Raw genomic sequence first — 14,019 nt, 5'->3', positions numbered from 1 at the left:
TGCTATTTTTCTGCATATGTAAGTGCAAATGACTTTGTTAACATTATAATATGTAGCAAGGAAGATTCATACTCCCTTTTATGAACAAGCATCATACAAGTACAATAAACTTCAGCTGCATTTCCAACCACCTCCAATCACTAATAACATTCAAGTACCCAAGACAATGCTCTTCGCACAGACGCTGAGCGACGACGCTAGGCACATAACCTTTAACGCGCCTCAACGGCGCCGGTGTGGTTCTCAACTGCAACGCCTATGTTTACATTACAACATTGAATAACTGCCTAGTACTGGGTTACGCACAGCATTAAAGTGCTACATACCCTAGCACTGAGGTGGTTAATACATACTATTAATTTATATACATAACTTCAACCCTGAAGCTCTTACCGAATCTTCTTAATTGAACCCACCTGGCACCATCCAACCATCTAATCTCCGATTTCAATGGCGGACCTCACTATCCGTAACCTTACCATAACCCCGCTAGAGCTTAAGCTCGTGGAGCGTTTCGAAGGCCAACCCGCGTCTGGACGTGGATCTCCTGTCTGCAGCTTTACGAGCAGGATTAGCAGTCTTTTCAGCTCATGTGCGGTATCAACCCATGTACGCATCAAGAGCGATGAGATAGACCGTTGTGATGTGTCTTTTGTCGTCGGGCCCTTCGAGACTTGCGTCACGGATGTGCGCGCCGCAGACCCTGGCCGGGAGGTCATTCGTCTTACTTTTGAAGATTCGGATGGGTACCAGTACCAAGTGGATGTACCCAGCCCCTCGCCGCGTAGTACCGTCATGAAAAGGCTAGACGGCGCGCCCAATGAGTATACCACCATATACGTACAGGCCGGCAGCTGCCTAGCTATCTTCAGCTCGGCCAATCTATCGAGCTGGATGCGCGAGGTGCACGACGACTACCCGCTCTCGGCCCTCTCCATCCCCGGCACGCACAACACCCCAACATACCACCTCGCGCTGCCGTCGGTGCGGTGCCAGGCGGCCAGCGTGCGCGAGCAGCTCGAGAACGGCGTGCGGTTTTTCGACATCCGCGTCAACGTCAGCTCGGATTCGTCAGAGCTTGCTCTTGTGCACAGCGCCTTCCCAGTCTCGTTGACGGGGACCAAGTACTTCAAGGACCTGCTGGACGTTGTCTACGCTTTCATAGAAGCCAACCCATCGGAGGCGCTCATCATGAGCATAAAGCGCGAGGGTACAGGCAGGGGTACCGATCAGCAGCTCTCCAAAATCCTCAAGAACCGGTTCTACGAGGACGGCAGGCGGTGGTACACGAACCCGCGGATCCCCAAGATCGGCGAGGTGAGAGGCAAGATTGTGCTTCTGCGGCGGCACCACAACGACCCGAGCTTGGACGGCGAATGGGGCGGGCTTGGCTGGGGCCTCGACGGCAGCGTGTGGCCGGATAACTGCGAGGACGGCCTCCTGGGCAGTGGGATCGCGCGCGTGCAGGACTTCTACGAGGTGGACCAGAGCCACAACATCCAGAAGAAGATCGAGTTTGTCCGTTGCCATTTAGAGCGCGCGGCGGAGCCTGTGTGCCAGTTACCGGGCAGCAAGGGACATCAAGACCAAGACAGGGCGGCGCCGCACCCGTTTTTTGTAAGTTTCTTAAGCGGGAGTAATTTCTTCAACGCCAACTGCTGGCCCGAGAAAATTGCGGCCAAGGCGAACCCGGCCATCATCGAATACCTGTGCTTACGTCACGCGGCGGAAGGCAAGGGCCCAGCAGGCCGAAATGTAGGAGATGGGAGCACGGGGGTGGTGGTGACGGATTGGGTTGGGCTTGATGGTGATTGGGATTTGATTCGGTGTGTTGTAGGCTGGAACGCAAGATTGCAGTTGAAGCAAATAGATTAGTCGGATATTTCACTCAGGCTCACATTCATACATTTTTTGTCTTGGATAGGTACTTTAGACTCAAAAGCGTAGCATTGGTTTTCTATTATATAATTGGGGGTCTATCCTATTATAGGCCCCTATTGCCTAGAAGATACTTAGAGAAGATGGGTAAGTTACCTAAGGTATAAAAGCTAAAGCACGAAGTTATACCTGTAGTTTCATCCGATGTACATGCAACTACATCGATTCATTCACTATACTCATTCACGATACTCAAATAAGAGGTGCATACCTGGTATATTAGAGATGAGAGCCTTGAGCTGATATTCGTATTTCGGCCTCAAGCTTGAAGCTTGAATACTCCAGGTGCTGGGGCTGTTTGTTTGATGCAGTAGGGTAGTAAGGGGGGGTGCTAGGGGTAGTAAGGGTAGGATAATAGCCAATTACAGTGGCTAATAGCACATGCCAATGGGAGTTAACTACATCATCCTGACCCATGGATGATCCCGTCATCAATGATGAGCTGGAAAGCCCCACTGCAACATCCCGAAAATGCAGCTGCAATCAATTCAATCTACCTGGTCTGATCCTAGGTAATACCTACCTAGGTACCTAGGTCCTAGGTTAGGGTAGTAGTAATAAATACTAAAATACCTATGCTAGGTAGCTGAATGGAAGGTGCGGATGCATTCAATCTATTTCTCCAATAATCTTGTGTGACAAGCCATCATCACCTTTCTTTCTTTCCGACTTTCCTATTCTTCTCCCCTTTCTTTTCATTTCTCGCTTTTTTCTAACAAACATAATCGGTAATTAATTAGTTGTAATGTCGGCTATCCAGTCTTATTAGCCACCCACCATCTTGTCTTGTATTCGTTCATCGCTCCTGTCGCATCGCGAACCTCGGCAGCCTCGGTTCAATTTTAGTCTACGAATTTGCTACGCACTTCTACTTTGCTCGCATTCCCTGACGTAGGGAAACTCTGCACCATCTCAGCGCTACACGATCTTAGTTTTATAGCGAACGGCAGCGGCACGTCTAGTGAAAACTCTCCTACAGCTTCCTCTCTATGGTTAAGTTCCAACGGAGGCGATAAACGGGGACCATAAACGACGCGCCCTGCATTTTTACATATGCTACACATGCAACTTAGGTATGTCATATTTTTAGTTTTAATTTACGACAAGAACAGCACTCGGACCGCACCCCTTGATAACCATGGCAGACCACCAAGACAATGACAGCTCTCATGGTTCCAAGTTGCCACGCCTGGGTTCAAGGCATCACCAGCATGAAACCCTAGAAGCCCGTTCTAATTCCAACCTAGGTCCTCGGAAAATCCATATATCTAACATCTCTACGAACGAGGCAAAGCTTACATCAGCAAAGAGGCGCAAACCAGATAGGGCTTCCAGGTCAAGCATTGTATGCATTGCCTTCATTGCCTTCATTGTCTTCATCGACCATCTCCGCCAAGATAATTTGATATTGACTGATATACGCTTCGGTTTCTTAGGCTAGCCAGGAAAGCAGCGACTCCTTGAATCTTCTTACGCACCCTCGTTCTATTCAAACACCCGCTAGTAAAGCCCGTATACCACGTATACCGAGTAGCAATAGTGCATATCCGTCACCATTGGATAGCCTTAGCTCTTCCTGCCATAAGGATTCAATAATTGCGGCACGAGCGGTACTACCCGCATCGAACGTTACTTCTCAAATTCCCAAAGTTCTGACTCCTAAGACCAATCCACCACGTTACATCTTTAGACGTCAAGAGTCGAGGCCAAAAGATCTTCCCAAAATGAGCAGTGATCAAAGAGACGAAAAGTCCGCGACCGCAGCATTGGACGTGAAGGAGACACCAGGGACACCTCATTTTGAAGATTCTGAGAAAACACTCCTCAACGAAGAGGATGAGTCCCACGCCGATGAACCTATAAAAGAGAATGACGATCCTTCGGGTCTCGAAAAGAGCATGCACTCAACACAGGAGGGCTCTCAGACCCCTGTCAACGGCGTAGAAAACACGGAGCATGATGCAGCTTCTGAGAATGCTAGCTATGCCTCTGTCCTCAAGTATGGTCTAAATGACGAGGCTGCCAAAACCAGACTCCGTTATTTACACGACGACGATGAATCGTATCCCGAACTAGACGACTTATCCGTAGACGAGATTCATCCGCCCCCAAAGTCAAACTCCGATGGTGGAATCCGGTGGGCTCCATGGAACGTGCCCCTCAAACGCAGACTACAGACGCTTGTCTTGCTTATGCACTGCATGTGTATAGTCCTGACTGTTTCCGTTTTCTTCGCGCTTTGTGCCAACCCTTTTGCTTGGCCTTTGCTACTTATATATCTCCTTCACGTGCTGAGCTCCAAAGCTCATTCCGATGGGTCGCTCAGGTACCGGTCTGAATGGTTTCGCAGAAGTTACATCTGGCATCTCTTTGCGGGATACTTTCCTGCCAAGCTTCACAAGACTCATGATTTGCCACCTACCCGCAAATACATTTTTGGTTATCACCCTCACGGTATCATCTCCCACGGTGCGTGGGCCGCTTTTGCGACCGATGCCCTGGGCTTCTCTGAGAAGTTCCCCGGCATCACAAACAGTTTACTGACCCTAGACTCGAACTTCCGTATTCCACTATACCGCGAATATGTCCTTGCCGCGGGAGTGCGGTCGGTCTCAAAAGAGTCCATCGTGAACATCCTAACCAAAGGCGGCCCCAACGGAGAAGGCATGGGCCGTGGCGTCACGATCGTCATTGGAGGCGCTCGAGAGTCGTTAGAAGCGCAGCCTGGGCAAATGCGTTTGATCCTGAAGGAGCGCAAGGGCTTTGTTAAGATTGCAGTTAGGACAGGCGCAGACTTGGTCCCTGTTCTAGCATTTGGCGAGAATAACCTCTACGATCAGCTCCATCCCAAGGAGCATCCGTTTGTACACAAGATCCAGATGTTTGTCCTCAAAGTGTGGAAATTCACTCTCCCGTTTCTTCACGGGCGTGGAATCTTCAACTATGACGTTGGGCTGATGCCATATCGAAGGCCCCTGAACGTAGTAATTGGGGCCCCGATCAAGGTGACGCAAGCTAATGTTGTGGATCAAGATGAGATCAATAGGCTGCACGATTTATACGTGGCCGAGCTGCAGAAGTTGTGGGATCGATACAAGGACGACTTCATGCCGGACAGAATAGAGGAGATGCAGATATTGTCGTAAGCTTACGACAGTATTGCCTTGTATACCTAGCCATAGCGGGACTATCGACTATGGAATAGAGGATTCGTGTACTGTGTTAGTATATAATTAGATGTATAGATTTATAAGCGCCTTCTTTTGTGTATTGAGAAAGGTGTCATAAAGATAAATGCTGAATACTAAGGTAAGATGGCTTCTATCATTTTCTCATTCACTTGAACTAAAAGAAATTATGAGCTTCAAGTTACTGTGTTTTGCTAATAGGGGCATATATAGGTAGGTACCTAGGAATATGGGCCAGATTGTAAAAAGGGATCGAGACCACATCCCGAATAGATCCACCAACAACCAACCAAATCACAGTTATAGCACACCATGAGAAGCGTCTTCATGGTTGCTTGAGTACCTCAACTGCTCTCTGGGTACCTAAGAAACTTAGAACCGTTGAATTTATCGTCATCGGCTAGTCAAATTCACGGCTACGGCTGTAAGGCTGACTTCTTTCTGCCCGAGTAGGTACTAAGTAGATGTAGGTAGGCATACCTGGTACGTACCTATCTAGAGAAGTAGGTTTTGACACCAACCACGCTTTCCTAATAATATTGGCCTCCACGTCGTTGACCATGGATGAATGTGGCTGGCGTAGCATGGCGCAGTCTGTACATGCGGCATCATCTCTGTTAACCTAATCTTCCTCTTTTCCTAGGACTAGGTAGATACTTCATAACCCAACAGCAAATTATCTATTGCTTATCACTTTTCTAGCGAGGCTCTAACCCAACTTCTATCGTTATTTTCGTTTAGACGGATTGGTGTTTGTGAGATCCGGGCTCTTTTAAGTCAAGTGCGGTTAGTTGAAGAAGAGCCAAAGGTGACGATCACGCTCCTTTAGTTAGATGATTGCTATGTAGGTTACTAGGTAGTTAGTAGGTAGTATCTACAAGTATCTAGCTAGTACCTGCTAGTAGGAAAAATAGCCAAAAAAAAAAAAAAAAAGAAAAAAAACATACAACACCAGGGATTCGCTGGTCGTCACCGACCCAACTACTGATCTGGCGGTATTTGGCTTATCTATGGGAGAGCGGACGGGATCCCGAGTTTTCCAAATCCTATGGTCGTATGTGTTGGATTGTTGCGTTATTGAAGTTTATATACCATTGTGTTTTTCTCATGTCACGATCTTTTGTAAGGGTGTAGGTACATAGGTACATGATAAAATCAAAATTATGGACCTATCAATTCAATCCATTGATTCGATGCTCCCAGAAACTGTAAAGATGATTGGCCCAAAACTGTCCGACGGAAAGCGCCGAACCACTGAACTTGGATTGGAACTCCAAAATTTCAAACTTTCCTAAGAAAAAAGAAAAAGCTCCAAAAGAAGAGCTCTTTGCGACCAAAGAAATAGAAAAAAAAGGAAAGAATAGAAATTACTCAACGGAGGCGCGCCAATCGAGTTGGGTAGGGGGTTTTATATTTTATTATCAACTCCAAAAACACAAGCAAATTCATCATGGCACCAACACAGCTCGGCAGACCCTCGACTTGTCTCGACTGCCTCCGACGACTCGCCCGATCAGCCCCGCCATTCTCATCATCATCATCAACCACGATACCGACAACACTGTCGCTCTCTCCCTTCCTGTCCCCTGCGCAAACCCGAGGCGCCAAAACTACCAAGGCCGAGGAGGAAGATCTACAGGGCATTCCTGTGCGCTTGTTGGTTAATATCCCAGGCTTCGGTCGTAAACGTTGGTTCCTCCTCTTTTCTTCTCTTCCCCCCCAAAAAGTAGTCTCAAAATAGTAGTCTCGAAATACCTAGCTACCTAGCTAGGTATATATATATATATATAGCTTTCAACTACATACATATACCGATTGCAGGACACTAACAACAAACAAAACAGATGCCATCATCCGCGTCAAGCCCGGCCGCATGCGCAACTACTGGTTCCCCAAGTACCAGGCCGAGTACATGACGGCCCAGCGCTTCAAGGAGATGGGGCTGACCGAGGCCGCCATCGGCGTGCGCGACCGCACCTTCGGCACCAAGCTCGTCCTCGACCACGGCGACAACAACAACAACAATAACAAGAAGGCCGAGACCGACGACCCGTCGTCTTCTCGGGAGCCCAAGAAGCCCAAGAAGGAGACCATGTTGCTGCCTGTAAGTTTGTTTTTGCGCACACACACTCCCTCTAATATTATTATTACCATGCTGCCTCGGTATATGCTCTAACCACCACACCATCTAGCCCGAGGAATCCCTCTCCCTCCTGCAAGCCCTGCTCCCCCCAACCCTGACCTTCGCCCGCAAAGTCAACACCTCCGTCTCCCTGCCCTCCCAACCGCAGCCCGAGCCAGCACCCGAGCCCACAACCCCCCGCTCGCCCTCCCTCTCCGCCAACGCCGCCGTCTCCACCTCCTCCTCCTCCTCCTCCTCCCCCCCACCTACCCCCGTAGCCACCGTCTCGCAAGCCGCGCACGTCCCCATCTTCGGCTCCGTCTCCACGACGGACGTGCTGGCCGCGATCCGCGAGACGCTGGAGGCGGCGGACCCGGCGCACGCGGGCCGCCTCGCGCTCGAGGCCGAGGGCGTGCAGATCCTGGGCTTGGACGAGGAGGGGGACGACCGCATCAAGCGGCTTGGCACTTTCGAGGTCGTGCTCACGGTTTCTGCCGAGCTGGAGCCCGTGCGCAGGGAGGTTAGTGTTGTGGCGGAGGAGTAAAAGGGGGGTTTAGGGGGGGAGGGGGGAGTATCTACGACTGCCTAGCATACCTAGGTAGGTACTAGGTACCTAGGCATCTACATAAGTACGAGATCTTGTCTATATACCTACCTAACCTAACCTAACCCAACCTACCTGCCGGCCTACCATTCATTCCTTTTACGCCAGTTAGGAGGATGAAGGATGAAGGATGAAGGATGAAGGATAGACAAAAAAAAGAAAAAGAAAAAGAGAGAGGGATCAACCCCTCAACATATTCAACTACTAAAGTACAAACAAGGCCTTGCTTGCTAACCCTAGGTTAGTTAGCTAAGCTACCTGGTTTACGCAAGATGCGTTTGGTATACCTCACCTTAGTTTGGTTGTATGTTCGACATGTACGATTACAACACAGTGCTATACAATACTATACAATACTATACAATATAATACTGCGTGTGTATAGTTATAGATCAAGCTATTATGTATGTATTAGGTATGTATCTACCTAACCTACCTAAGTAGATGCCTACGTACATGTACATACTGCAGATCATCCCGTGAAGGCCGTCCTTAAGACAAGCCTGGAAGTCTAGAAGCTCGTCGCGCCTATGGCCTGCTTGGTACCTAATTTTCTAGACAGCATGTCTGTCTACCTAGGAGCCTACATATGTAGAGCGCAGTAAAGCACATCACATCACACAACCGAAGGGAATCGAACATTGAACAGGAGCAGGTAAACTGTACGAGTAGGTAGGTACCTAGGTAGGCAACAGAGTCGCTTTCGTACTCGGTGCCTACCTACCTAGTATGTGCCCGCCTACAAGCCTAGGTATTGCGTATAAAAGCTTCCACTCCTCTCCTTCGCAGATAATAATAAATAATTTCCGCCCCTCTAATGCTACACAATCTCGCCCAATCCCTTCCGGTCATAAGCAACAAAGCAGACAAACACACCTGGGCACACACACAAATGAACAACACCTAAATTGCTCAGAAGCCAACCGGGGGAATCTATCCTGATACCAAAAAAGTAAAACTAAAAAGTCGACAAAGCAAAAGAAAAAAGAGGCAAGGCATATGAGAATAGAGATTAAGGGGAAGGAAGGGGGGGGGGAAAGACATCGAGACGTCGTGTGCCCCGCCCTGTACGCCGGCGCTGTGCTCATAAGAGAATAGACGACCCAAAAGGATAACAGTACTCTATGGTAAGCAATCGCCTCGATTTGCCATCAACTAGTTGATGAACAGACAAGACATCTGCTCATTCAGGGGCAGAAGATAACTAGGGTAGGTTGGTGCTTGCGTATCGATGTTTAGATAAAAGGGGGGATACGATAGGTTACTAGGTATGTTTGATCAATAATCGAATCACTTGCCAGGATAGCTAACGTCCAAGTTCCATAGCGAGTCCCACACAATACTCCTCCTTACCGGACTCTGGCTTTCAACCGAGGTGGCGCTTACTTCTCGTCGGAGTTGTGATTGCCGTGGTTGCGGCTGTGAGTATGTTCGAAGATGGCCTGATGGTCTTTGCTGCAGGCGCGGGGCAAAATGAATCGGAGAATTCAGAAGGCTGCTTTCGTCTGCTGGTCGGTGCTAGATCCCATCAGCGACTTCGTTCCAGTGGCTAAGGAATGAGTCATCCTGCATTTCGCACCTCATTGTCTTCGCTCTTGTCCACCGAGTTTCGCTTATCCCCTTTATCCCCCTTATCCCCCTTATCCTCCGTCGGCTCCTGTTGGGTCCCACTTGGTCCTGCCGCCCCTTGTTCAGCCGCCGGGCTCGGGCTCGTGGCGCCCGGGCTATCGGCCACTACGGCACGCAAGCTGTTTGTCTCGCTAGCTAGGGCACTGCCTTTCCCAGTACCAAGTGGCAGGGCTTTCTTAGAGCCCGTGCTACTACGTCTGCTCTCGAGACTCTTGCTGAGGGTCCTACTGACGCCCTCAATTCCGCCGTTGGATCCAAGTTTAGACTTCCCCTTTGACGGGCGACCGTGAGCATGAATATCCGCAATGGCTGCAACCGTATTCGCCGCAACTGTGGACTTACCAAGGCCGGGGGTAGACGGAGCTCCGGGTTTATCCTCGTGCGCGTCGATGAGCCACCAGCGAAGACCATCTGAAAGATCAAACGGATTGTCATTTTCATCGCCAGTATTTACCGAGTCGGTTTCGCCGTCTGATGGAGGGGCGGCGGGAGACTGCAGGCTCTTAGACAAATCGACTACCCGCTCCTGTATACGTGTTATACGAGCTACAAGCCACTCACGGCTACGCAAACGGTGTCCCTCTTGCTCACGCAGGAAGAAGTGAGGGCAGCCAACGTTGAAGGCAGCCCAGGCACCCGTTGTCTGATTACGCGTCGGTAAGAACAAAGCCAAATCGCCCTCCTTGAATTGTCGAAACGCAATCTTGTCCCGGGCTTCCTTGGCGAGTTCATGTGCTCGTTCCCGATAATTGCGAGCATCCCGCGTCATCTTTCGGGTGCTATGCTCGACTTCCTTTATGCGGCGATACATGATTTCGGAGAAAGTATCTATGTCGAAATTGCCAGGGCCGTTCATGAAAGCTTGGTATTGTTCATCTTCTGTATTCGTGTCCTCGGCATTCATCCAATAAAGTAATTTGAGGTCCGTACTGTCGGCAAGAGAATTAGTTATCAAAGAGACAGAACGTCGTATGGAGGATCCAGGATCAGAAGAGTCGTTAGGATTTTGGGTCACGCGTTCTGACCGGGGAATTCTCTGGATGGCCATGGACCTCTCCGACCGTGTTACTGAGAAACCAAGACGCTCGAGGAGTCTACAAAGTCTCTCATTTTGGGTATACAATCGTTGGGTGAGTTCTTTTGTGCGGCCATCTCGTGCCTCGTACCTGTTATTGAGACCCTCCAACGTGGAATCGGACAACTGCAATTTCTCTTGGAACATCCGTACTTCCTCCTCAAGACTGCCCACTTGAGACTGCTTCGACGCCAACTGTTCAGTAAGCACTGCGACTCGCTTCTCCTCGTCTTCCAGCTTCTTTCGCAAACTTTCCGATCCCGTTTCGCCTTCGGTCATCTTGACACGGAATTGGTTGAGCTGCTCTCGTCCGTCATTGACTTCCCTTTCAAGGGTAGTGCATCTAGTCCTCTCCTTGTCTAACGTCTCACGCAAGTGTACGGCACTCATCTCTTCTCTAGAGAGTCTCTCTTTCGTGACTTGCAACTCAGATCTTGACTCCTTGATCGTGCTTCGGGCGAGCTCTAGATCGGCCTTCATTAGAGATACGTCTTGCTCGAGGGACCTGAATTTTGCCAGAACATCGCTTGCCCTAGTCGCAACAGCATCTACTAGATCTGAAAAATCTTGAGGGGGATCCTCCATGGGCGATAGTTGACCATGTAGCTCTCTAAGCGAGCGAGCCTGGGTTTCCCTGCAATCATCGGTGGTCTCGGCTCGTTTGTTCAGCTCTTTGATCTTCTCGCGTGCCTCCTTCAGCTCTCTCTCAAGCGATACATTACGTTCTCTCTGAACTCTAGCTTCGTTGCGCAGAAATTCAACTTGGCCCTGGGTTCGTAAGGTATCGTCCTTCTTCTCTTTGGAAAGACGTTCAACCTCCGCCTGTAAAGAATGAAGCCTCTCATCGTACGTAAGTTTCTCGTTTTCCCTAGATTCGCCAAAGTGTTCGATTTCGTCTTCTGTTTCCTCAAGGCGAGCTTTGAGAGTCTTAATTTCGTCATCCAACAACTTTCGTTCTACGATGAATTCTCTTTTCAAGGCCTCCATATTTCCTAGAAGATCTTGTTTCATCGAGTTAGCTTCATCTATACGGCCCTTCATATGTTCCGTCTGTGCATTAGATTCTTGTTCTAGCATCGCAGATCGTTCCTTCTGGGCGATTAAATCCCCTTCCAGTTGTGCGATACGGTGGTGTAGGACCTCGGGGTTCTCTGAAGTCGATGATCGGCGGCGTTGATCTGGTGCGCGTGATGTCTTAACAGATCCAGTGGACTCGTTTTGTTGCGGCTGAAAAAGGTTGCTCAAGGGAGACGGTCTTGATGCCTGGGTTTGGCGGTGCAACAGATCCTCTAGGCGGCGGACCCGACTTTCTGCTGTCTTCAGTTTGCTCTCTAATTTAGACTTGTCAACTTGTAGACTCCTAAGGAGGTCATCATCTCCCCGGATAAGTAAGGCGCTTTTCCCGAGGGCTGCTTCATGAACACTGCCGTTTTTGAATGCCTTTAACCGTTTTGACTGTTGCTTGGTTGGGTTATTGAGTTCGTTCACAAGTTTGGTAATGTCGCCCAAAACACCTGCGTCCGCATTCTGACGCCTTAGGATCGTCAAGAATTCGTCCAGCTCTTGCTTCGTCGTTTCGGGCCAAGCCTCATCATCGCCTCGAAGGTTGACTTCGAGACCAAGAACGCTATTATTCTTGGTCTCTTCCGGCCCATATGTGCTACCAATCATCTTATGCCACTTCCGGCGTCTTTTCAACTCCTCGTCCTGGAATACAGCCATCTCGTTTAATAGCGTCGAAGAATCGACCTTCACTTTCTGGGACCAATCCTTGCGTCGTAATGCTTCAACAACAAAAGACGCGTACATGTAGGGAAGTTGCTGAATGAGGCGCAAATAATCGAATGTAGTCATTTCCTCCTCCCCATTGTTGATAGCATTGATCTGGGTCCTAACACTTTGAAGAAGACTAGTTATCTCAGCAATCCTGCGCATGAAGGCGAGGGAATCTGCTGCAAGCTCGTTGCGTGCTTGGGTAGCGTAACGAAGCATATCGTCCATCTCATAGGCTCGTTTCTGAATGGTTGGTAGTAGCTGTTGTGTGTGATTAGCTGCAGTCTTTGAAGCTGATAGGAGCCCTTTTGCTTGGTTGGTATACACCAACGTGGCCTGGTAGTCCGTATCAACCTTGAGGGCAACGGCCTCTATGTCTTCTAGTAGTTGGCCACAGTCGTTGCTATGTTTCACTACCGAGCGTTCTATTAGTTTATTAAACTCCTGGAACAGTTCGTCGCAGCCGGCAAACAACTTATCAACGGTGCTGTCCAGCTCGGTGATCTTGTTGGTAAATTTTCGCAATGATGTGGCTGCGAGCTTGCCGGCTTTTCGCGTCGGTTCAGGATCGATCAGGTCTTCCAAGGCTGCTTGACGGGGCCTTCGGACATCCTGACCAGTCATGAATCGCACCATGGCCGAGGAGATGGGAACGTTCCGTGCCAATTCAAGATACTGTTCCCAGTTGGAGGCCAAAGTGGCATATTCGTCTAGGGCAGGCGTTGCCCATTTCTTTAGTTCCGAGTGCTTCTGATAGAGAGGTTTGACAGCTGTATCGAGGTTTGCCACAGCAGCATCGAGGCATTTTAATATGACGTCTATCTCTCCATACCGAGTTCGTGCCGCAGCAGCCATAGCACCGCTATCTTCCACCACTCTCATGGCCCAGTCACGGCGGCTCTTGAACAAATCCTGCCAACATTGTAGAGTACGGGTGTCATCAATCGAATTCGGAGCAGGGAATACAGTGTATTTTTTGGGTACGGGCAACTCGGATATAAGAGAATTTGAAGCACCAGGCGAAGAGGCCTGCGTTATCCGAATATCATAGACATAAATCTCTTTCTAGCAAACATGTCAGCCCGGAAATCGGCCACGTAGGGAGTGTCGAGATGAAATCCGGGAGTAGACAAACCTCGGTTTGTATGGTCTGGATCTTGACCGTCTTTCCCTGCGATGAAAGTGCGACAATATTTTGCACCGGTATAGAACTCTGCCGAGCGACCCATCCTTTAAAATCATCGAGGCTGCATGGACAAGATAAAAGCTATTAGTGATACTATCCCGACTTGGTAGGGCGTGAATGGGTAGTCGGAGCTAGTGCAGCAGGGAAGAGAAGACATACGATGTGAACAGAGAGATATCGACCTGCAGGCGCTGGCCCGTGTGGGCAATCAACACCTGCGTCTGCGTCGCCATGATATGTACAGTCCATCCCCTAAAAGAATGAAAGGGAGATGATTGCGACGACGAGTAAAAAGTTCCTTGGCTGCCTGAATACGGAAGGCACCCAAAGATAAATGGTAGAAGAAGAAAAGAAGTAAGAGGTGAGAAGGTAAGAAGATAAGAAGGTAAGAGGGAAACTCGAGAAGCTCGGGCGAGAATAGAATATTAGGTGGGCATCTGGATGATGGAGATGGAAGCTTTGGATTCTATTCGCTTTATCCTTTATCAGTATCGTATTAGTTAT

At 49.3% G+C, this 14,019-nt stretch overlaps 4 protein-coding genes across 4 annotated transcripts; 3 read left to right on the top strand and 1 right to left on the bottom strand.

Moving 5' to 3' along the window:
• Positions 1–92: 92 nt before the first annotated feature.
• Positions 93–2,239, top strand: GGS25DRAFT_314370 (PLC-like phosphodiesterase). The gene has a single exon (XM_049257745.1). The coding sequence runs from the start codon at positions 451–453 to the stop codon at positions 1,873–1,875; it is 1,425 nt and encodes a 474-aa protein (XP_049115349.1). The 5' UTR covers positions 93–450; the 3' UTR covers positions 1,876–2,239.
• Positions 2,240–3,521: 1,282 nt separating this feature from the next.
• GGS25DRAFT_314309 (DAGAT-domain-containing protein) lies at positions 3,522–5,600 on the top strand. Its single transcript, XM_049257744.1, has 2 exons — positions 3,522–5,247; positions 5,340–5,600. The coding sequence occupies exon 1, from the start codon at positions 3,663–3,665 to the stop codon at positions 5,082–5,084; it is 1,422 nt and encodes a 473-aa protein (XP_049115348.1). The 5' UTR covers positions 3,522–3,662; the 3' UTR covers positions 5,085–5,247; positions 5,340–5,600.
• Positions 5,601–6,422: 822 nt separating this feature from the next.
• Positions 6,423–8,218, top strand: GGS25DRAFT_493894 (uncharacterized protein). Its single transcript, XM_049261296.1, has 3 exons — positions 6,423–6,814; positions 6,971–7,230; positions 7,319–8,218. Exons 1-3 carry the CDS (start codon positions 6,577–6,579, stop codon positions 7,790–7,792), a joined length of 972 nt encoding a protein of 323 aa, XP_049115347.1. The 5' UTR covers positions 6,423–6,576; the 3' UTR covers positions 7,793–8,218.
• A 264-nt stretch (positions 8,219–8,482) lies between these two features.
• Positions 8,483–13,748, bottom strand: GGS25DRAFT_532185 (autophagy-related protein 11-domain-containing protein; the record flags this gene model as incomplete). The annotated part of the gene is made up of 7 exons (XM_049265561.1): positions 8,483–9,370; positions 9,432–9,790; positions 9,824–11,483; positions 11,517–11,557; positions 11,588–13,394; positions 13,465–13,576; positions 13,675–13,748. 7 exons carry the CDS (start codon positions 13,746–13,748, stop codon positions 9,143–9,145), a joined length of 4,281 nt encoding a protein of 1,426 aa, XP_049115346.1. The 3' UTR covers positions 8,483–9,142.
• Between the last annotated feature and the right edge of the window lie 271 nt (positions 13,749–14,019).

The sequence above is a fragment of the Hypoxylon fragiforme genome, assembly GCF_022984875.1.
Source record: "Hypoxylon fragiforme strain CBS 206.31 chromosome Unknown GGS25scaffold_6, whole genome shotgun sequence".
In the NCBI taxonomy this organism is placed as follows: domain Eukaryota; kingdom Fungi; phylum Ascomycota; class Sordariomycetes; order Xylariales; family Hypoxylaceae; genus Hypoxylon; species Hypoxylon fragiforme.
This window is presented reverse-complemented; position numbering and strand designations above follow the sequence as displayed.